General features: G+C 43.4%; 1 protein-coding gene across 1 annotated transcript in view; it reads right to left on the bottom strand.

Annotated features, from left to right (window-relative positions):
• Window positions 1-24562, bottom strand: part of RALGAPA2 (Ral GTPase activating protein catalytic subunit alpha 2) — a 138398-nt gene that overhangs the window by 92066 nt on the left and 21770 nt on the right. Inside the window, exons 5-20 of the mRNA XM_054179713.1 lie at window positions 22443-22486; window positions 21718-21892; window positions 20820-20935; window positions 17247-17385; window positions 16635-16834; window positions 16143-16373; window positions 15270-15443; window positions 14122-14259; window positions 12002-12150; window positions 11477-11588; window positions 9833-10070; window positions 8837-9001; window positions 5740-5877; window positions 4490-4584; window positions 1612-1702; window positions 1273-1449 (exon numbers count right to left, since the gene is read on the bottom strand). Coding sequence (XP_054035688.1) covers window positions 1273-1449; window positions 1612-1702; window positions 4490-4584; window positions 5740-5877; window positions 8837-9001; window positions 9833-10070; window positions 11477-11588; window positions 12002-12150; window positions 14122-14259; window positions 15270-15443; window positions 16143-16373; window positions 16635-16834; window positions 17247-17385; window positions 20820-20935; window positions 21718-21892; window positions 22443-22486 — 2382 coding nt within the window. The remainder of the gene's footprint in view (window positions 1-1272; window positions 1450-1611; window positions 1703-4489; window positions 4585-5739; window positions 5878-8836; window positions 9002-9832; window positions 10071-11476; window positions 11589-12001; window positions 12151-14121; window positions 14260-15269; window positions 15444-16142; window positions 16374-16634; window positions 16835-17246; window positions 17386-20819; window positions 20936-21717; window positions 21893-22442; window positions 22487-24562) is intronic.

The following is a 24562-nucleotide window of genomic DNA, read 5'->3' as shown; positions in this document are numbered from 1 at the left end:
GGGGGAATGGGGCAATACTAGAAGAGGGCAAATTCAGATTAGATGTTAGGAGGAAGCTCTTCACCATGAGGGTGTTGAGACACTGGAACAGGTTGCCTGGGGAGGTGATAGAAGTCTCATCCCTGGATGTTTTGAAGGCCAGGCTGGATGTGGCTCTGAGCAACCTGATGCAGTGTGAGGTGTCCCTGCCCATGGCAGGGAGGTTGGAACTGGATGATCTTTGAGGTCCCTTCCAACCCTGGTAATTCTATGATTCCCCATGAGGATGACAGCTTAAGATCAGTTTTGTGTCAGACTGACTGTCCCCACTCAAGGTTTGTCTCTTTTTTGGCATGGAGTCAAATGCAGTTAAATGGAACATTTGTGTACTTAGACATTTATTCAATTAGTAGCTGGCTTTTACAGATAATATTTCTACTTCTAAAAGTTCTTTCTTTGCTAAGCTCATGCAATATAAAATGAGCTGGAAATGGAGCTGAACAAAGGAACTAAAAGGAAGGACCTGCTCAGGCATTGTCTCTTATACAGTAATAGTTCCTGAGATAGCAGAAAACAAGCAGAGAAGGGGAGCAGGGGTTGTGAAGATTGAGGGGATAATGAAATGAATATGCTTAAACTGCAAAAGAAATTCCATATTGAAGTGCAAATTTAATGATAAGAGCTGTTACATGATCTTCTAGCAGACCAGGCAGAGCTGAGCAGAAGTGATCAGCTATCACAACTCTGCTGATTAGCAGTAATTTAACAGAGTAAGCAAGCCCATTATTTCCAACTGTGTGATCATTTTCTGGACCACAATTTACTTGCAGCTTTGTCAGCTGCAATCCAATTCTCCAAACTCCTCAAACTCTGGGCGTTCAAAGCTCATTTTTGAATGAACATTATGGACAGAACTCGGGTGATATATTCCCAACAAAACATTTGTTTTATAAGCAAACTGAACTGTATAAACTCCTGCAGGATCTGTATCAGGTGATAGGATGAGAGGAAATAGCCTGAAATTGTGCTGGGGGATGTTTAGGTTGGATATTTAGGAATGATTTCCTTCCTGAAAGAGGGGTCAGGCATTGGAACAGGCTGCCCAGGAAGGTGGTGGAGTCAGTGTCCCTAGAGATGCTCAAGAAACATGTGGGCATGGCACTTTGGGACATGGTCTAGTGGCCATGGTGGTGGTAGATTGATGGTTGGACTTGACAATCTTAGAGGTCTTTTTCAACCAGAACAAATCTATGATATGAGATCAAAATGTAAGCATTTTCTGGACCATAGTACCTGTCAAATTTGCAGTATCTGAAGGACTAAGCTGAAGCCATCGAGGTGCATCAGCATCCACACAAACATCTTCTGAGGCATTAACTTCATGGTCCTCTTCAGAAGCTTGCCAGGGCATGAGCGTGATCTCCACCTCGTTGTTATAGCCAACCGACGTGTCGCTGCTCACGCTTGCACCTGGAGCAAGCAGGGGATAAACAAAGATCACAAAGCCTGCTTCCAAAGGCTGCATTAGCAAAGGAGGATGAGGAAAGCACCCAACACATCTGTAACAAGACAAAATTAAGCCATGGATTTCAATTGCTACACTTAAGCTAAAGACTGTTTGTCGGAACTCACTTTTTTCTCTCTCTCTGTAATTTCCATGCAATTGCTGCACGTCTGCTTTCAGATCTAATTCAGCTGTGCTGATGCTCCTTCCTTCCAGTGCCTTCAGAGAAAAAATAAAAACCAAAAATCATCTCAGCTTCTTACAGTTTTGAGAACTACATCATGTTTTGGCTGATTTGAGATACACACTCAGTTGTTACCAACTAATGACAACTCTGTCAGGATTTCATGCATATTTAGACTACCCAAATATCTTTAAATGCCCTAGTTAATATCCATAACACCCAAATAACTGCAAGTCTCCAATTAACAAAGCTCAGAGTTCTCCAAAGTTGCTTTAGGCATGGGATTTTCCCCTGTGCTCAGCACTGGTGAGGTCACACCTTGAATACTGGGTTCAGTTTCAGATTCCTCACTCCAAGAAGGACATTGAGTTGCTGGAGTGTGTCCAGAGAAGGGCAGTAAAGCTGCTGAAGGGTCTAGAGCACAAGTCTTGTGAGGACCAGCTGAGGGAACTGGGGCTGCTTAGCCCAGAGGAAAAGAGGCTGAGGGAACTGGGGCTGCTTAGCCCAGAGAAAAAGAGGCTGAGGGAACTGGGGCTGCTTAGCCCAGAGAAAAAGAGGTTGAGGGAACTGGGGCTGCTTAGCCCAGAGAAAAAGAGGCTGAGGGGAGATCTCACTCTCTACAACATGCTGAAAGGAGGCTGGAGGCAATGAGGTCGGTCTCTTCTCCCAAGGAACAGGTTTAGAGGAAACAGCCTCAAGTTGCTCCAGGGGAGGTTTTGATTGAACATTAGAAAAAGCTTCTTCACTGAAAGGGTTGTTAAGCCCTGGAATAGGCTGCTCAGGGCAGTGGTGGAGTCCCTGTCCCTGGAGAAGTTTAAAAGCCATGTAGACCTGGTGCTGAGGGACATGGTTTAGCGGTGACCTGGCAGTGCTGGGTTACCAGTTGGATTCAGTGATCTTACAGTCTTTTCCAACCAAAATGATTCCATGATGCTTTCAGTTTCAGTCTTTATCCCCCCTTTCTTAAACTCCTGTCAACAAGCAGAACTTTCAACTCATGTTAGATGAGGCCACGTTAGATGAGGCCTTGAGCAACCTGGTCTAGTGGAAGGCATCCCTGCCCATGGCAGGGGGGGTTAGAACTAGATGATCTTTAAAGGACCCTTTCAACCTCTGTCATTCTGTGAAGCTGTGAATACTGTTTGAAGTATCTTTCATGAAGAAATCAGTAGCCCACTCTGATGGGTTTGGGTTTTTTTAACTGCAGAGAACTGACAATCATGCCCAAGGAATAGGTTTGCTCATGCTGCCTGACAGACTGCAGAGCAGTCTCTGGTGAATCTTGCTCTTAGTGATGAGCACATTTCAGTAGGTTGTGAGCTGAAAGCAGACTGGCTCACATGGTACATTAGCAAGTTTTGAAGCAGAAATAAAGGCAGACCCCAGCATCCACTTGGAAAAAAGGGTGGAATTGAAATACTGGGAGCAGCCCAGCAGTATGTGCTTGTGCATAATTTATAACATGCCATTAAAATAGAATGGGGAACCAGGTTAATTTTTAATTCACCCAACTACTGAGTTTGCTCTCTTTCCCCTCCCCTCCACCATGCAAAGCACACTGGGTTTCCCTGCCTTTTTGAGACACTTTATTATTCCTAAGACAATTAATGAAAGTACTCTGCAGAAAATGTCTGGTCTCTCCTTCCTAGAGCTGAGCATTAATGGCACTCTGAAGTCTAAAAATATGGGAAAGCCAAGAGCCAAAGATAAGATTCAGCTTTAAGTCTGCCCTGCCATATTGCATTATACACAAAGATGATCAGCCTCTGTTATTTATCATTTCTATTCAGTCAAAAATGGCATTAAAAATTTATGAAGCTTGCCTGTCCTAATTTCAGCTATAGAAACATCTGCCATCCATAGCTGGAGACAGAAATTGTGCTGAAGGGAAGCACTTTCCCTGGTACTTTAAACCATCAAACGTTTATTCCAGTGTGCTGTAGCTCCACAACAGCCATGAGATATTGCTGTTTACAAAGTTATTAATCCACATTCACAGACTGCACTGGGTTGGAAGGGATCCTCAAAGCTCATCTTCTCCAACCTCCCTGCAGTCAGCAGGGATACTTCCAACCACATCAGGTTGCCCATGGACACATCAAGTCTGACTCTGAAGGTCTCCAGGGACAGGGCCTAAATCACATCCCTGGGCAACCCATTCCAGTCTTTTACCACTCTCACTGTCAAGAACTTCCTCCTGATGTCCAACCTAAGTCTCCCCAGCTCCAGTTTCAAACCACTGCCCCTCATCCTATCACTACAAGCCCTTCTCAACAGTCCTTCCCCAGCCTTCCTGGTCCCTGTCAGAAACTGAAATGCAGTTCTGCCATCACCCTGGAACCTTCTCTTCTCCAGGCTGAACAGCTTGTCTTCACAGGAGTGGTGCTCTACCCCTCTGATCATCTTTCTTGCCCTTCTCTGGACCTGCTCCAGCAGATTCATGTCTGCTGTACTGGGGGCTCCAGAACTGGTTACAGCACTCCAGGTGAAGTCTCCCCAGACCAGAGCTGAGTGGCAGAATCACCCCCCTTGACCTGCTGGCCATGATTCTTTGGATGCAGCCTTATAAACAATTTCTTGTTTATATTTCATGTTAAAAAAGCACAAAAGTTTCATGCAAGACCAGAAAACAGGCAATTACAAGGCACAATGAACACAGGCAGAATGATCAGTTACAACTTAATCCTAGATTCCATACTCAAAATGTGATTAAGGATTCTTCACACTTTTAGTTGCTGGAATTTGTAATTATTAGAAGGTGTCAGACTGGAAATAACACATTGTTAGACACACAGCAATGATCACTTTCTGGTTTGCCTTACTTGCTCAGCTTCATGTTCCTTTGTTGTATATCCCTTACTCTCCTGAACTGATTTGGAGTCTGAAGTTAAATTGTAAGAACTTCCAGCCTTTTTACCTAGAAATAGGGGGAAGACAAAACAGACATTTGTGGGATCAGAGTAGATAGTAAACATGATCAACATTTCAGTTTCCTTTATACCTATCCCTTTTATGCTTACAGCTAAGTAATACAACATTAAAACCAGATGGTTTGGAAAATCTTTCACAAGCATAACTGTTGAATACACAACATTTAAAAGCCAGACAGATAACAAGCAGTTTAAGAATTACATACAAAATTACATCCATGGGAATGTTTCACAGACCCACAGAATATTAGGAGCTGGAAGGGACCTCCAAAGATCATCTAGTACAATCTTGCCTGCTAAAGTAGATCACCTAGAATGGGTCACACAGGAATGCATCCAGGTGGGTTTTGAACATCCTCCAGAGGAGGAGACTCCACAACCTCTCTGGGCAGTCTGCTCCAGGGCTCCAATATCCTCAGTGAAAAAGGTTTTCCTTATGTTCATGTGGAACCTTCTCTGCTCTAGCTTGCACCCATTGCCCCTTGTCCTGTCGCTGGACATCACTGAGCAGAGCCTGGCTCCGTCCTCCCTATAGTGCCCTGCACACCTTCATCAACAGAAATGAGGTCACCTCGCAGGGTCCTCTGCTCCAAGCTAATGAGCCCCAGCTCCCTCATCCTTTCCTCAGCAGGGATCCTCTGCCTTCAGCATATTTTGTGGCTCTGTGCTGGACTCTTGCAAGCAGTTCCCTGAGGCCCTTTTTGAACTGAGGGGCCCAGAGCTGGACACAATGTTCCAGATGTGGACTCACCAGGGCAGAACAGAAGTGGAGGAGAACCCCTCTTGACCTACTAACCACTGCCCTTCTCATCCACCCCAAGATGCCATTGTTTTTCATGGCCATCAGGGCACATTGCTGGCTCAGAGTTATCCTGTTGGACACCAGGACTCCGACAGGCTCTTTTCCTCTTTTTCTTTCCCTTCCTTCTCATTTTTAACCACCTGCTTTATAAAAGGTACCGTCCTGCTTTGTGTAACTTCTTAAAAACAGTTCTTTTAGCAAGACACCAACAATGTATTTACTAAGAAAATGAGATTAAAAACATTTTAGATGACAGTTGGAAACAAAAGTGGATAAAAGCAGGATTTACGTGGCTGAACTCCTTCAGAAGTACAGCATCACTGCACTTGAGCACAATTACCTTGGAAAAAATCAGATGGAAACTGATCTGTGATATCTGAAGTGCTGCTGCTTCGAGTTAGCTGCTGCTCTTGGTCTGCAAACAGGCCTGTAGTTTCTGTTCCTGTTGAATTTTCCAGCTGTTGAGATTCCTCAACTTCTGTTGGTTTAATTAAAACACAAGATATTTGCACAACCTCAGAATTGTGGATACACAGGAAATCCTTACCTAAGCTTCTCTGACTGCATATTTTGCTTGCACTAGCTCAGACATCCAAGTATTCAATTAGTTTCTACAGTAGTTCCTTGAAGAGATACTGCTCTCCTCCTCCTCCTTCTCCTCCTCCCTGTAAAAACTCCTTTTTTGGACAATAAATCCAAGGACAGAATAACAAAAAAAAGCTTTAGGAGCAGCCATATTTTGCCACTCTTAGTAACTCTGAAACAGAACAAGACACACTCCCATTACACTTGCTCATCTCTTAATAGCTACCAATATCACCTAACACCACATTTTGAACAGATCAGAGGCACAGAAAACAGCATCAGTGCAAAACATCTCGTTCCACACTGTCAGAGAACAATCAACTGGACAGAAAGGGAATAGACAGACAGCAGCTTAAAAATATAAAGAACATTCATATAAAAGTTGACTTTAAAGTACAGTACCTGACAGTCTGTGAGAGCAAGAAGTGTAAGAGATACCAGGTAAGAGAGAGCTCACAGTGTGAAGCAGAAGAGGGACACTTTTAGTGGCTGGCAAAGCCTCATAAAGATGAACACAGTTGCTGATAGACTGGCTTCGCTTAGCTTCCAGGAAAAAATAAAGCAATAATTATGTCAGAAGACAAAAAAATGTAGTGCCTGGGATTCTGAATGTCATGATACATTAAACACAAAGCTTTGCAGAACAAAGAACCAGCTTTACAACCTTGACAACAGCTTTAAGTTTCCCCTACAGAAAATGGGCAATTTATCATTAGTTACATTACTAAAAGTTATGTTGAATTAGAAGGCTCTAAAATAAAACCATGAAGACAAATCAAGTATCTTATTCATTGGAAAGTTTCTGTTCTCGTACACAGCAATGTCTGTGTTGACAATTAGAAGACAAAAGGGAGGAAGGAGGCAGTGAAAATATTCAAGCAAGGCAGTGGGCACAAGATTTTCTGCTGCTACAGCTGTACTTTGCTGTTACTCTGATAACCTCAGGTACAAAAGCAGCAAACACAAAAAAAAGTCTTAGCTAGGAGCAGGAGGTGCTCTAGTATTTTTATGCTGAGTTTAACTCAGCTGCTTTGTTGGTTTTATATATGGGCTGGAAAATACAGGGATTTTTAAAAGCCCCTAGTAAGAGACACTTTTCCTTAAATGCCCACCCTGCTAATGGGTCACAGAATGTTCAGGGTTGAAAGGGACCTCCAGAGATCATTGAGTCCAAATGCCCTGGCAATGCCAGATCACCCAGGGCAGGCCACACAGGAACACACCTAGACAGCTCTTGAAAGTCTCCAGAGAAGGAGACTCCACAACCTCTCTGGACAACCTCTCTGGAGCCTGTTCCAGTGCTCCATCACCCTCACTGTAAAGCAGTGTCTCCTCATATTGAGGTGGAACTTCCTGTGTTCTAACTTGAACCCATTGTTCCTTGTCCTATTACTGGGCACCACTGAAAAGAGCCTGACACCATCTTGACACCCACCCTTCAGATATTTATAGACTGATAAAATCTCCTCTCAGCCTTCTCAAGACTAAACAGCTCCAGTCTTCCCATGAACAGCCCTGGCTTCTGTGTTAACCTTAGGGACTGCTACACCGCAGTTAGAAAGCTGTCACCTCTGGAAGTGTTGGCTTAGCAGCAGTTTTCTGTGTTTCTAAATAGTCTTAAATTAGAGAAGGGACAGACATTGGATAGATTTGAAATGGTCACTTGTTTTACCAGCATGTGCAAACAGTATTTTTGCACAGTATTTATGACAATATTTTTGCACCTGCAGACTTGGGGGCCACTGATGATCACAAACCCCACGAAAACCAGAGGAATTCTCTTTTTGCTATGATCATAAGACACAAAAAGGAACTAAGAGCTTTTTAAGCATGAAGTTCATCTTCCCAACTAACAACCTACTTGCTCCCTACCAAATAAGCTTTTCATACTAAAGGTAGGAAGTTGTTTCAGTTTGAACTCAGCCCGTGCTAAGCAATACTTTCAGGCTCTCTCTACTAGGGGAAAAATGCTGTAGCAGAAGACTTTGTTGTGCTGGAGCACAAATAGGTACTCAATGAATTAAAATAGATGCAAAATATGGATTTACTCCATTGCCAAAATGTTTTGTGATCTAAGCTGAAGATTGTAGCTTAGTTATGTAGCCCATAGCCACAAAACCATATTAAAATCACCTCCTTCAAGTTCTCCAGGTAAGGAACATGACTAATCTGTTGAGGATGAGGAAGGAAGTTGTGCCCTGAAATATCTCCTGCTCAAAAGCAGAGGAGGCTTTCTGTGAAGAGCTGAATGAGATGGTTGAATCACCATCCCTGGATAGGTTTAGATGGTGCAGAGATGTGGTGCTAAAGGACTTGACGACCTTAAAGGCCAACTGAATCGATGCTATGAGTTTTAAGACAAGGCCCAAGGAACTGGAGAGCAGAAACATGCTACCATGAAATGAAAAGAATAGAATAGAAAGAGATCAAATTCAGGCTGATGAAATACTTGAAAAATCATCTGTCTCTTCAGTGCCTGGGGTCTCACGTTCCCCCCATCACTCCTCACATCTGTTCTCCTGTTTCTGGAAGTACACCAAATAAAGCACATGACTAATTTGCAACTAAATGGAATGCATTGAAAAGCACATATCCAGAGTTTTTCAAAGTACTTGGAGTCTTTATGCATAGTGGTGATGGTCAAGACACCCAGGCAGAGATGCACAACATCTCTGTTGAGGCATGCAATTATCAAATTGCACAACTTCTGGAAGCAGCCACATCTCAAAGGCAAATTTAAAACTTGAGTGTTCCTGAGTGTTTGGGATTGTGGCAGTTTTGGGCTATGCCTTTAAAAGATAGCTGCAGGCTAAACTACCACAGGGAACATCAGTATTTAGTTGTGGTCTAACCTGTTGCTCTCTGACGAACAATGTTTCTTGCTTTCTCAACTCCCGGGGCTCCGGAGGTTGTAGCACTTCTGAACCTCATTGGCTCCACAACTTCAGGATGACTTTTCCAGCTTAATGAAAAAGATCTTCCCACTACAGCTGTCTTCTGAGGTTCTAAAATGCCACCTTACAGATAAAGAAAACAAAATTCCATAGCATTGTGTGCTTGGGCACATTTTGATGCTCAACAACGAATGGACTTTCAAGCACTCTCACAAGACAAATATTAACATTTCAAACAAGAGACTCATTTCTACAATTAATAAAAGCCAATCACTACTTCAACTATGTGCAACAGCTGCAAGGTAGCACATAAATTAGCTGAATAGAATAGAATTAACCAGGTTGGAAGAGACCTTTGAGATCATCGAGTCCAACCTATCCCCCCAACACCATCTAATCAACTAAACCATGGCACCAAGCACCCCATCCAGTCTCTTCCTAAACACCTCCAGTGATGGGGACTCCACCACCTCCCTGGGCAGCACATTCCAATGGCCATTCTCTCTTTCTGGGAAGAACTTCTTCCTAACATCCAGCCTAAACCTCCCCTGGTGCAGCTTGAGACTGTCCTCTTGTTCTGTGTGTTGCTCTGTTGTGTTGAAGTGGTGTAATTAATGCAGTTCAATAAAAACACATGGAAAAGAATGCCTACATGGCTGACTACCAGACTAAAGCACAGCCAACCACTGAAATGTAAAATTTCCACTACAGAGAAAATCCTGGGTTTGAGCACATACTAAAACCTGCTCAACAGCTTTCTCCCACTGACCCAAATCACCTTTCTTCCCATGATGAAAGATAAGAATACATAAACCCAAAGCACTGCACATTTGATTAAACAGGTTCTTAGACAAGATTAAGCAGTATTTAAGGTTAGATGAAATTAATTGTTAAGATTAAACTTCAGTGTTTAACTTGTTTGGGATAAACAAGCACTGAAGGACAGAGACTAACCTTTGCCTCTCTGCTTTTTTTCTTTCTGTTCACTGAGCTTGTCCAAGGGTAAGTTGGTCATTTCCACTCCATACACAGTTCTTGCTAGCACTGCTGTCAAGGAGTCCATAATATTGGCCCATTCATTTATGAGCTCCTCCCAGTCTGTCAGGGCAGACAGAACACTGAGCAGCTCATCCCACAGCTCCCGGGAGATGTAAACACTCAGGTTTGCTCTGATCCAAGCCACAATGAGGGTCTGGAAGAAAAGAAACAAGGGACAGTTCATGTATCTGTCAAAATTATTTCAGCACACCAACACTGACCTAAATATTAGCACTGACAATTCATGATGTACAGATATTACATAGAGCTATTCTTCATGATAAAAACACTCCCAGAAACCAGTGGGCAAGGAATTGTGAAGGTTACTAAGGAAATCTGAACACTCTGAAATGTTTCAGGTGGTCTGAATGTCCTCTAATAAACTGAAATAATACACTTTGTGTAATCACAGAATGGTAGGGTTGGAAGGGACCTCTTAAAAAATCATCCAGACCAACCCCGCTTTCAAAGCAGGACCACCTAGGGCATCTCACACAGGAACACATCCAGATGGATCTGGAAAGTCTCCAGAGGAGACTCCACATCCTCTGTGACCGTTTTAGGCTGTCCCTTTCTTAAACCACATCCTCTCTGGGCAGCCTGCTCCAAGGCTCCAGCACCCTTGTAGTAAAGCAATTTTGCCCCATTGTGGTGAAACTTTGTGTTCCAGCTTGTATCCATTCTCCTTGTCCTATCACAGCACACCATGGAAAAAGACTGGCCCCTCCTTCTTGACATCCACCCTTCAGATATTTACAGACATTAGTAAGATCTCCTCTTGGCTTTCTCTTCTCCAGGCTAAATAGTCCAAAGTCTCTCAGCCTTTCCTCATCAGATAGATGTTCCAGTCCCTTCACCATCCTCAAAGCGTCTGTTGGGCACTGTCTAGTATATCCCTGTCCCTTTTGAACTGGGGAGCCCAGAACTGGACACAATACTTCAGAGAATGAAGAGCCGTTTCCTACAGCCACAGAATGGCTGCAGAGATTGAGATACACCAGCGACACCCAGGCCTAGGCACTGTAGCTGAGCATGTGAAAGTACAATACAAGGTATAAATGTTCTCATCTCATTCAACATGACTCAGTTTTGACTTGCCAGACAAACTTCTAGAGAAACAGTTACATCATAGAATTGTTAGGATTGGAAAGGACCTCAAGGATCATCTAGTTCCAACCCCCCTGCCACAGGCAGGGACCCCTCACACTAGATCAGGTTGCTCAGAGCCACACCAGCTTACACTTTACATCAAGCTTACACTTTAGAGATACTCATTGAAGATATCCCCCACAGAGACTCTTTGTGCCTGACTGTTCCTACCATGGCTTGTAATAGAGCCCTAAAGAACAGATCACTTCAGTCTCCCTTTGTTAGGGACAGTTTACCAAATAATTACTTGAACTTCTGCAAGGGAGAAGTTTTCCATGTTTTACAAGTAGGTAGCACAGTGCTGTGAGATAGTTCTTAACTTAAACTAAGGGTAATCATCATGAAAAAGAAGAGCAATAAAACAAGCAAACAAAAACCACCAATCAAAGCCAAACAACCCCAAACACTTACTCGGAAAAGCAATCCTGACATGCTTTGAGCAAATGTATCCTTCATGTGGTTTTCTTTTGGCTTCTGCATCACAGCTTCTGTTATCCTAAGGAGTATCTGTAACATCTGTTCCCTGGTTCCAAAATAAAATTGCACTTTCTGTTCACATGTTCCAGTAATTGTATTTATTAGTTTTCATGCACCAATGGCCCTCTTAATACTCCGGTAAGCCTTACTCACTGACAACAGGATCACACTTCAGACTTCACAGATCATTTGCAAAGCAACATTAGTTGGTTGGGGACTGTAGAAACTAATTCTTGAGAAGGTGAAGTCAGCCAGAACCATGAAGTCAAACAGTACTGTGATGTAGACGCAGCAGAACCTGCCATCTCACAAATCAATTCAGACAGCAGTCACCAGTGGGACTGATGCTGTAAGGTGTGCTCCTGAGAAAGCCAGCCTTTTCCCCACCCAACAATTCTCCCATGGCAGTTTAAATGTTGGCAATTTTCTGCTAAATGATGCAGAACACATTCAGCTTACCACGTCCTCTTATTCATGGACAGTTCCATTATCATGCGCCTGAAGATACTCAGCACTGCTTTGCAGGCATCAACTTGCTCCTTGAGAAGCACAGGGACTTCAACACACGGCTCCAGTAGGAAAACATTTGCAGAGTTTGTCAAGAATACCTTCAAGACAGGCATTTACAGTTAGCTTTTGTAGTCTCAGGAACACAAACCATCAAGTCTCACAATTAAATAGTTCTCCTGCAGCCAAACCTTTCACTTTCGTGTTTTGCCTACAATTTATGTTTCGGCATCGCTCTGGCTGAAAGTCTGACGGCATTTCACACCCAAAGGCATGCGCTGCAAACACCATGGGGGTCCTGGGGGTCTCTGCTGTTTCTCCAGCTACTCATCTCCTGGCACTATGTGCTCGAGCTACCCCCAGTAGTTCCAATAAATGAGGTTCAGCAAAAGCAAATGTACAGTTCTGATTATTCATAGTATCATAGTATCAGTCAGGGTTGGAAGGGACCACAGGGATCATCTAGTTCCAACCCCCCTGCCATGGGCAGGGACACCCCACACTAGAGCAGGTGGGTCAGAGCCTCATCCAGCCTGGGCTTAAACACCTCCAAGGACGGGGCCTCAACCACCTCCCTGGACAACCCATTCCAGGGCTTCACCACTCTCACAGGGAAGAACTTCCTCCTCACGTCCAGCCTGAATCTCCCCACCTCCAGCTTCATTCCATTCCCCCTAGTCCTATCACTACCTGAGACCCTGAGAAGTCCCTCCCCAGCCTTCTTGTAGGCCCCCTTCAGATACTGGAAGGCCACAATTAGGTCTCCTCAGAGCCTTCTCTTCTCCAGACTGAATAGCCCAAACTCCCTTAGTCTGTCCTCATAGGAGAGGTGCTCCAGCCCTCTGATCATCCTTGTGGCCCTTCTCTGGACACCTTCCAGCACCTCCAGATCCCTCTTGTAATAGGGGCTCCAGAACTGGAGGCAGTACTCCAGGTGGGGTCTCACCAGAGCTGAGCAGAGGGGGAGAATCACCTCCCTTGCCCTGCTGGCCACACTTCTCTTGATGCAGCCCAGGATCTGATTGGTTTTCTGGGCTGCAAGTGCACACTGAGAGCTCCTGTTGAGCTTCTCCTCCACCAGCACCCCCAAGTCTCTCTCCTCAGGGCTGCTTTCCAGCCAGTCACTGCCCAGCCTGGATTTGTGCCTGGGATTGCCTTGACCCAGATGCAGGACCCTGCACTTGGTCTTGTTGAACCTCATGAGGTTGGAAAGGTGAACCTTCCTTCTTAAAACATAGAATCATAGACTCATGAAGTCAGAGGACGGTCTGGGTTGAAAGAGACCTCCAAAGATCCTCCAGTCCAATGCCCCTCTGTACTCAAAATATGATAAAAAATGGTCTTTTCAACTTATAAATTCAGCTCTTCACTCAACCAGTCAGATTCTAGTGCACCTTGAGGCTGCTTGGAAAAAAAACTGGCCTGGGAGTCTGGTATGGAACCAGAAGGGATGACTTATGTCTCCATAATAGCTATCACTTCATTAAGTGTTCCTAGAGACAGCCTAAAATTTCTTCAAAAGTGAAAATTCATGAATTCTGTGTTGTGAGCCCCAGGGCAGGTGACCATCAAGTCTCTACCATGGTCATATGGCTTAATAAGAATTTTTTTGAAGTTAGACATTTACCAGTACATACAGGGTGGCTACCAGGAGGATGGAGACTCCCTTTTCACAAGGAGTCACATGGAAAAGGCAAGGCCTGCTGGGGACAAGTTACTGATGGGAGATTCCCACTGGAATCCAGAAAAAAAGGTTTCACCAGGAGCACAGCCAGACATTGGAATCATCCCCAAAGGGAAGCAGTGGACTCCCTACACTGGTCAGTTTTAAGACTCATCTTCACAGGGTTCTGGGCCACCTCATTCCAACTCCACTGTCAAATAGAAAGGTTGAACTAGATGGTCTTTGGGGTCCCTTCCAGCCTGGCATTCTGTGATAGATGGATTCCAAATTGAATCTCACAAAACTCTGTAAGTGCTGCTAGTTATTTTCCTTAACCTCAGAGACCAGACTATAATTTGGAGTGTACATTAGACGACCATATAAATCCCAGGCATGCTCTATACCTCACCTGTAAGGCAGCTTGAGCTCCAGCTTTAACATTTTTGTCCTCTTCTTCTAACACACATCCTCTGTTCACAGCACTGGTAAAGGAATAGGTTCTTCCCCAGCTGGATGAGCGCTTATGTCCTGAATGGTCAGAGGAAAGCTTTCAAAAACATCATTCTGTTAGTGACCAAGCAGAAAGGAACATGTCCACTTTTATTATCAAAACCATTTCAGAAGTCAAGAACAGAAAAGGGGGAACTGTCATGTCCTCCATTCATTCCAGCATGGAATTCACATCCATTGTTTCTTAATCTCTCAACCAACACCCAGCATATGGAATTGAAAGGTTCATACAGGTCTGAAGAGCTACATGGTTTAAAATATTTCCTATTCCATTTTGTAGCCACTGCAGAAATATTTGAATTTAAGCCTGCCAAAACAATAAAGCCCTCTGCAAGATATCATTTGTCAAAGTTTTCTAATTCTCACTATGTTTTCACAACTCAAACCTCATTCTCAGTACCAGCTTGGAGCAGAGGAGCCCCAGGGGTGACCTCATTACTGTTTATTGAGGTGTGAAGGGCAGTGTTGGGAGGATGGAGCCAGGCTCTGCTCAGTGATGCCCAATGACAGGGACAAGGGGCAACAGGTGCAAGTTGGAGCAGAGGAGGTTCCATGAGAACATAAGGAAAACATTTTTCACTGTGAGGGTGACAGAGCCCTCGAGCAGGCTGCCCAGAGAAGTTGTGGAATCTCCTTCTCTGGAGACTTTCAAAACCCAGATGGGTGTGTTCCTGGGTGACCTACTCTACATGGTCCTGCTCTGCCAGGGAGGTTGGACTTGATCTCCAGAGTTCCCCTCCAAACCCTAATATTCTGTGATTCCTACATGCACTAGGCCAACAGCCAGTGTAACTGTTAACATTGCATTTCTTCTGTTAAGTTCTTGCAGTCCTGTATATACAGACTGTGAATAATCCACAAACTACACTTCTCAAGGTAGGTGCAGTCTCTTCCTGCACTCAGGAAGGGCTACTAGACCTTAAACAAAAGCCTTTTTAAATCTTGGCTTCCCACACAAGCCTTTAAATTGTTCCTCATTTACAAAGCAAGTTCAAACTTAAATCACATATTGTAGGTGAACAGAATAAAGTAACTCTGATACCATACATGTTTACCATCTGTTTGCACTACTGAATCCTCCAAGGTGACCACAGCATCCTGGCTGTCTTCCTTCTTGTCTGGCTCCTCCATGAACACAGGCTTCTCTTGCAATATCCACTTTCGGTACACCTTAACCACTTTGCGCGTTGCAGATACATCACAAGGTGGCAACAGAAAAGCCTGCAGGGAAAAGTCAGCTGTCACACTGTTCTTTCACAGAATCACAGAATGTTAGGGGTTGGAAGGGACCTCAGAAGATCCAGCCAGCCAGCCCAACCCTTGTGAGGGGTTTGGAGCACAAGCCCTATGAGGAGAGGCTGAGGGAGCTGGGGTTGCGTAGCCTGGAGAAGAGGAGGCTTGGGGGAGGCCTTATTGCTGTCTACAACTACCTGAAGGGAGGTTGTAGCCAGGTGGGGGTTGGTCTCTTCTCCCAGGCAGCCAGCACCAGAACAAGAGGACACAGTCTCAAGCTGCACCAGGGGAGGTTTAGGCTGGATGTTAGGAAGAAGTTCTTCATAGAAAGAGAGATTGGCCACTGGAATGTGCTGCCCAGGGAGGTGGTGGAGTCCCCATCACTGGAGGTGTTTAGGAAGAGACTTGATGGGGTGCTTGGTGCCATGGTTTAGTTGATTAGATGGTGTGGGGGGATAGGTTGGACTTGATGATCTTAAAGGTCTTTTCCAACCTGGTCTGGTCTATTCTATTCTATTCTATTCTATTCTATTCTATTTCTATTCTATTCTACTCCTGCCAGAGCAGGCTCACCTAGAGTAGATCACACACAACCTCATCCAGGTGTGTCTTGAGTATCTCCAGAGAAAGAGCTATCAAAACCTCATCTCCCTGAAGAGGAGCTCACAGCCGCACACAGGCTCTTACCTGCCGGAAAACCTCGTTAACAAAGTTCACGTAGCCTCGAGTGGACAGGAGGATCCTCTGCACCATCTCGTAGACGCTGCGGTGCTGCTCCTCGATGCTGCAGAGGCTGGAGTTGCTGAGCCTCCTGTCAGACAGGGTGCTGCTGTTGGAGTGGCTTCGCTCCGGCTCGCCCGCGTACGGCATGCTGCCCTCCAGCTCGGCGCTTTTATCTTGGCTGGCACCACCGACGGTCTGCACAGAACGACACCACACGCCTCCTGGAGTTACTGAAACAGCAGCCACCCTAAATCTGCAATGCTTACACAGAACTCAAGACACAAGCAGATGCAGGCCTTTGCACTTTGACTTGTTGAACCTCATGCACTTGGCACTGGCCCAATAAAATAATCAAGTGCATCACTGAGGGGTAGCATGTCTGTCTTGTTCCTGTTGCCAGTGCACTGTCCAAGCTTAGCATGCACATGAAGAAGAGAGATAAGCTTTAAAGCACACCTGAATAATTTTAGGGAGCACTTCTCCTCCATTTTTTGTGTTCTGGGCAGCAGTTAAATATTTCTTTTCAAGGAAGAAGGTAACAAGCCACTTGATGAAAACAACTCGAGCTGCCATGTATGGGATCTTTGTGCTGTAGACATTCTCATTGTTTCGTGTTGCAGCAATGTACACTGGCCTTGGTCTGACATCTGGAATATCTGGTGAGAGACAAAAAGATGCAGAGAAAGCGTAATCTTAAATAACAGGAATTGCTCCCAGACTCTGGTTAAATGCATTGAACACATCACCAACACTTTCTCCATATGAAACAACAGATGCAATGACTGACTGCTTTTACTAATACTGATGTGGATATTCTACCATAATGATATTACTCCTGAAGAAAAAGCAAGAGCTTAAAAGGACAGATCTTACCTGAATGCTTTAATTTGTATCACACAAAAAGGAAGGCAAAAGAGAAGGGCCACAAACAAGGGGACAAAACCAAGTCATGAGACAAGGGAGGAAAAAAGTCCTCATTGATCAGAGCTGCAGTGATATGCCAGCAAGTAAGAGAGATGCTACCATTATTGTTTTTATTCTACTTAAAAGACAAAATCCACAACTCACCAAGAACAGGTTTGTAGAGGTTGGTGAGCTTTGTAAAGGATGGAAACAAGTGAGGAAGGTAGTATTTTCTAAACAAGGCAAACAGAAATTTAAATCCAGTGTCTTGGTTCTCCTTATTCTTCCACTCTAAGCTTGCAGCCTTCATCATGGAGTTAGAGAGAAACAAACAAAAAACTTTACATTAATAGGTTACGCTGCCAATCACTCCACACTGAACACAAAACCAACTACACTTCAACAAGAAAGAGAAAAAATTAGCACTATCCCAAGAAGCTTTACAGACTGCATAAGAACAGAAAAATATTACTGTGAGTGCTTTAACACATCAAAGAAAGTAAGCTCATGAGAAGCCAGCATATTTCTGCTGTTCTCATGCAGTGAAGCACAGACTATGACATATTAATGTGTTGAACCAATTTGCATCTTACCTGTACATTTAGAGAAAGCTACTCTGGGCTACACTGGTATCACAAATGTGTTTGTCACTTGAAACACTCTCAACACTCACGTTTAAGATGGTTGCACACACATATGCAGCACCCTTGGGCAAAACTGGACTCAAGACAGAAGTCTTCTGCACTGACAAGGAAGAGGCTGACACTCAAGTTTGTTTTTAAAGGTCCTCCACCCTTCTTGCACAAATCCAGTACCTGAAGGGAGCCTTTCAGTACTTGAAGGGGTCTTAACAAGAAAGTTGGGAAGGGACTTTTTACAAGGGCTTATTTGGATAAGATAAGAGATAATGGATTAAAGCTCAAGGAGTGGAGCTTTATACTGGAAATTAGAAATACATTCTTTACAGTGAAGATGATGAGACAAGGGAAGTGATTGTCCAGAAAGGTTGTGGATGCCCCTTCCCTTCAAGGCCAGGTTGGATAAGGCCTTGAGCAACCTGGTCTAGTCAAAGGTGTCCCTGCCCACAGTAGGGGAGTTGGAACTAAGTGATCTTCAAGGTCCTCTCCAACTCAAACCGTTCTACGAATCAGCACCAGAGTCATACATGTACTTTCAAGTTACTCTTTAACCATAGTTTTCAAGTACAACTCCTTGGAAGACTGTGCCAAATTTTGCCAAAGAATTGGGTCTTTCCATACTAAAACACCTTCACTTTGGAGTAAGTTACTCATAAGCAATGTGGGTGTGTTTCATTACTTGTGTAAGAAAACCCAACACCATTTCAAAGAAGAAAGGTAAAAGCAGAAGCACTTTTTCCACTGCTGACTTGAACCTAGTCTCTTACATTGCTTTTTTTTGGTGAAACTCAAGTAAGTACCAAAAGTGTTTTATATTTTGCCATACACTTCAAATTCAGGCCCAACTCTTCTTTCCTTTTTGATTCTTTTAAGCAGTACCAAAAACACAACAGGGTTCTTAATTTTTTAGTAAAAAGCTCTGAGAAAAGCCTGTCCAACAGCAAAGAAGTTCACTGAATCTATATCCCAGATGATCATTAAATTAAAGGAAAACTGACTTGTTTACATCAGTAATATGATGACTTATTTTCATTTAAACATATTTCTTACTTAAGCCTGTGCTCTTCAGTTGCTACTCCTGGTTTATTTCATAGTCTTGCCTCTGCTTAATAAAAATCATCAAATTGTTAATAAAATGAATGTTAATAATTTCAGGACTCTGCTAAATGAACCAAAGATCTAGGCTGGGAGAGTCGGCAACAAGGCTGGTGAGAGGCCTTGAGCACAAGCCCTATGAGGAGAGGCTGAGGGAGCTGGGATTGTTTAGCCTGGAGAGGAGGAGGCTCAGGGGTGACCTCATTGCTCTCTACAACTACCTGAAAGGTGGTTGTAGCCAGGAAGGGGTTGGTCTCTTCTCTCTAGCAACCAGCACCAGAACAAGAGGACACAGTCCTCTTGCAGCCTTCACCAGGGGAAGTTTAGGCTCAAGGTGAGGAGAAAGTTCTTCACGGAGAGAGTCTTTCATCATTGGAATGTGCTGCCCAGGGAGGTGGTGGAGTCACCATCCCTTGAGGTGTTCAAGAGGGGATTAGGTCTGTGGTGACAGGTTGGACTCGATGATCTTTGAGGTCTCTTCCAACCTTGGTGATATTGTGATACTGATCTCAAAGGTCTCTTCCACCTTCAACAGTACTAGATCTTTTCCCAAATCTCTAAACATTTTGGAACTTGGCCACGTTCTGCTTTTGCAAAATACACATACAGAGCTTGGCAACAAGACTGCTCAGCTTTATCATTTTCTTTATTGTGTGAAGTGATTCTCATTAAATTCTCCCCAGTTGCAGACATCAGTTTCTGTGAAGATGCAGGTTTGCTCCGAGTGATCATTCTGCACTTGCAGCAGCAAGCAGGTTCCTGCCCAGCTGTGCTCCCCTCAAAAGTGAATGTTGATGAACCACAGTGCAGTTGGATTTATAATGTAGTCAGGTTTTTTCCAGACCCCAAACATATATTAAAAGGTTTAATAAAAAGGGTGAAAATTTTAGCTGAAGTGTTGGGAGACTCTGATATGCAAACCAAAGAGTGCCACTTTTCAGAATGAAGCATTTATTCAAGATGACAAAACCCTTCCTAACACTGTTTCAGTCTTGCCTTTTGATAGGGGAAAAAAAAAAGTATCTCAAAGTATTTCATTATCTTTTATCTTTCCTTTACTTTTTAAGACAGAGTTCTTTAATGTTCATTGTCTACACAGTTTCCCCTTTATGTAAAATGTTGCTTAATTTGTACTTTTTAAATAAAGACATTATCTTCATTTCTTTCCTGGGCAGATTAATCTGATCTATTTCTAATTAAATTTTATGTACATGGTACTTGCATCCTTTTAAAACAATATCAGAAGCCATCTCTCCTTTTTTTCACTCTCTCTCTCTCCAGTGGTCCTTTACATGTCTTCTCAGCTATGTCTGAGCAGAACAAACTGCATCTTTACCCCACATCAATTGTCTTAATGGGACCACAAGCACATAAAATACTCTGTTATCCTGCACATCTCCCTGCTGAGCAAAGGCTGAGGGAGCTGGGGCTCTTTAGCTTGGAAAAGAGGAGCCTGAGGGATGATCTCATTCCTGTTCATAAAGATGTGAAGGGCAAGTATCAGGAGGATGGAGACAGCCTCTGCTCAGAGATGTCCAATGATAGGACAAGGGACAATGGATGCAAACTGGAGCAGAAGAGGCTCCATGGAAACATAAGGAGAAACTTTCCCACTGTGAGGATGACAGAGCCCTGGAGCAGGCTGCCCAGAGAGGTTGTAGAGTCTCCTTCTCTGGATAAGTTCAAAACCCACCTGGACGCATTCCTGTGTGACCTACTCTAGATGATCCCACTCTGGCACAGGGATTGGACTAGATGATCTCTGGTCCCTTCCAACCACTAACATTCTGTGATTCTGACAGATGTGAAAAACTTCTTATTTTCACTGAAAATGGCAGGAGAAAATACCTTTGGAATGATTTTCCTTTCAAAACCAAGAAATTACAGAAGATAGCTTCTTCCAAGCAAGGGGAAAATACAGGTCCAGGTAGATACAGCATAGACTCAACAGACCACAGGTACACTCCTTCAAATATGAATAGTTAAAAAGCTGCATCCTGCTCACCTGAAGTACCATGTATTTTAACAGCAGCTGAAGAAAATAGCATGTTTGGTCTTCAGCAATTTTCTCTCCAGAGACAGCTGGCAAAAGTGGAGTTATTTCTTCTGGAAAAATCTTAGCTAAAAGGAAAAAAGGGAAACATATTACAAAAGGGGAAAAGGGAAAGATATTACAAATGGAAAACCTGAAAACAGTCAAATAAAAGACATCTTCAATAAAAAGTTAAGTTGAAAATAATTGTTAATGTCCTACTAAGTTGTACAAAGGCAAAGTTCAGCCTGGAGAAAATAAGGCTCCAGGGAGATCTTAGAGCAGCCTTCCAGTACTTGGAAGGGGCCTATGAGAAATCCAGGAAGGGACCTTTCACAAGGGTTTCTTGGGATAGGACAAGCAGGTATGGATTGAAGCTTGAAGAGGGGATATTTAGAATGGATATCAGAAAGAACTTCTTTGCAGCGAGGGTGGTGAGACACTGAAACAGGTTGTCTGGGGAGGTCACGGGTGCCCCCTCCCTGGGGATGTTCAAGGCCAAGTTGGATGAGGCCTTGAGCATAGAATCACAGAATTGTTAGGGTTGGAAGGGACCTCAAGGATCAGCCAGTTCCAACCCCCCCAGCCACGAGCTCAGGTTGCTCACAGTCCCATCCAGCCTGGCCTTAAAAACCTCCAGGGATGAGGCTTCTAGCACCTCCCTGGGCAACCTGTTCCAGTGTCTCACCACCCTCATGGGGAAGAACTTGTTCCTAACATCCAATCTGAATCTACACATTTCTAGTTTCTTTTCAACAAATAACATCATCCAGCTGACAGCTTCCCCACAAGAAACACTCCAGCCCCATAATGACCTCCGTGGAAGGGGGAGGCAATACACCCCTCCTAGAAATTGTGTTTGTTTACTCACCATCTGGGGAATTAGGAGGACTAATGAGGTTGTCTAGTGTACAGGGACCTCGAGAGGACATAATGGGTGGAAAGCCAGGCACAAGGCATGCAAATATTAATATCTGCTCTTCCAAACAGTTAGTCTGAAGTGCCTGAAGCCAGAGGAGAAACAGTCGGATTCCTTCACATCTTATCTACAAGGGAATGGTTTTGTAGAAAGAGATATTAAAACATGTGTCAGTACAGCAACAACAGTTGAATAGTTGAGAAAATGCAGGACAAGTGCTTTCATCCCAGCTATGTGCTACTGAGACTTTCCATCATACCAGGAATAATCACACTCTGAATTTATTATGACAGGAGAAGGGTGGAAGCAAGCTGTACCCACGGTGGTGACACTCCCAGGCAACAGCATTGCCACTCCAGGTCAAAAATTGTTCATTCCACTCCCCCAGTTTGTGAGGACAAATGTATCCTGGCCAGTCTCAAGACTCAGCCTTAAAAAGGGCCCTGCATGTACAACACCAAGCATAGCACAATCAGGGACCTATCAACACTTCAGGCCTTATGAAGTCTGAAATCCTGTCCCCACAGAGGATTACAGCAGTAAAATTTAGGATTAAAGGCTGGAAAAGTAAAATGACAGAGCCTAACAATCTGGAAAACACTGACACTGAAAAACTGCCATGTAATTCATAAGAATTAGAGCAAAAAGAAATGGGAATACACCATCAAGAGAAATACCTTGAGAGAATTTCCAGTGTGCAAAAGCTTCTTCAGAATCGACCCTGGATCAGAAAAATTAAGTAAGGACATATCAGATACTCAGATGGTTGCTTTCCACCTCAATGGTTTGTAAAACACTACTGAAAAGGTAAGCTTAATGCCATTTACTGGGTCATTTACTGCTGCTCTGGGGTTTAAGAAAATAAACCCAAAGTGAATGTAGTTATGATCATCACTATTGGTGTTATAAGGTTAAACATGACATCTGTTTACAGTGAGGTACTTTGGTTTTAGTCAGATGGCAAGTGACTCAAATTATTTTCATTAAGTTATCTAGGGGCAATTTTGACTTACTAGAGTTGGAGAAATCCAGAAATCCAACTTGTAGGATGAATGCAGATTCACAGATTGTATTAGGTTGGAGAGGACCCTCAAATGTCATTTCATCCACCCCTCCCCACTGGCATCAACAACCATGGTAAGAAAAAAGTGCTGGCAATCTGCACTCCATGTCTATTAAAAATTGCAACCTACTTTGAGTCTCTCTAGAAATTCCAGGCTAACTGCCCTGAATGTCTGTGCTAATAGTCAGCACAAAACTGACTTTGCCTAATTTTGCACCAAATGCTTCAGGTAGGAAAATGTTTTTAATCCAAGAAAAACGAGAGGATGTAGCACTCAGCTGTTATTTCTCCTGGATTTAGGAATGATGGACATGTCTTAAATGTCAGCCTTCCCTCAACATCTCACCATTTCCCAGTATTAGAGGGAAATGATTAACATCTATAGCAAATATATTATCAATGCTCATGAACATTAAGCAAACACAAATCACAGGGTACAGCTGTAAATAACTGCACTGCCAAATTTTATTGGACACAGGTGAAAAATTATCCAAATACCATTATTCAAGAGAAGCACAGAGAATACATTCACTATAAAACAACTGACTAAAACCAATTTACTCTGGACTAATTCAGATGAGATGGTAGTAAAGTGAGCTAGCAGATGCCTCCTTTTATTTTTGTTGGTGCTAACTGGAAATGTGACAACAGCCCTTTCCTTGACCTTTAGCTTCCACTCATTATTTCCTCTGCAACAGCAAATCTATTGTTCTGATGAAAAACATGGCAGCTGATGGAACAGTGCTGAGAACCAACCTCGACAACAACAACAAAGTACTACTTAGAAAAAAAATACAACCCCCTCTAATGCAGCATAAAAATCACTTTAAACTTGATGGTTTCCTCTATGAGTCATTACTACTCTGAAAATTCTTCTGAATGCTACCAAAGTGGTCACCACATTTTGGTTTGCTGTTTGTTAATTCATTGGATTTCAAGGTGTTTTGATTCTCAAAAATCAATGTGTTACACCTTCCAATATTTCTGCACCCACATGACTCTAGCTTTACTCAGTCTGGCCAAATGAGGAGAGGAATTGATGTGGCTTCCTGGTTCCTGTATGTTACCACAAGGCCAAACTATTCACTGTATAAGCACTGTAGGCTACAGGGAATATTTATGTCATTAAAAAGTTCACCATCTTCAAACTAAAGACAATAAAGCTTTGGGTTTTTTCCATAGCTTTAATGTTTGAATCCAAATTTAAAACCTAGTTGAAGCCTTATAGGGAGTATATTAAAACATCTGAAAATATATGGTACTTGTGCAGAAAAATTCATCCTCTTTATTCTTACTGAGATTTCCAAAGTTCTTGAATGATTAATCCAAATCTGTTAGATATCTATTATCTTTACACTCAAAACAGCTGTAGTGGAAGAACATCAAGTGCATTAAACCAGGCATTCCAAGGGTCCCTGTCAACTCAACTGGCAACTTTATTTTGCTCTTTTTTATGCAGGTGTTGCCATACAATCCTCAGTTCCATGCTTAGGATGCCCTTTCTGCAGTCCCACAAAGCTTGCAGAATGGGCAGGAGATTAAGGGGGGGGGGGGAAAAGCAAAGGTTTACTAACTCCAAGACTTCTCTCTGCCAGACTCCTCCTATTTCTCCCTTTGCTCCAGAAGCCAGAGGATGTAGAGATGTAGAGTAACTCCTGTAGGAGCACAGGGAAAGAAGAGATAGCCTCCTGGTTTCACCAAGTGAGTGCCATCCATAGGTACTGTGGGTCTGTC

Source organism: Dryobates pubescens, chromosome 3 (assembly GCF_014839835.1).
Source record: "Dryobates pubescens isolate bDryPub1 chromosome 3, bDryPub1.pri, whole genome shotgun sequence".
Taxonomy (NCBI): domain Eukaryota; kingdom Metazoa; phylum Chordata; class Aves; order Piciformes; family Picidae; genus Dryobates; species Dryobates pubescens.
This window is presented reverse-complemented; position numbering and strand designations above follow the sequence as displayed.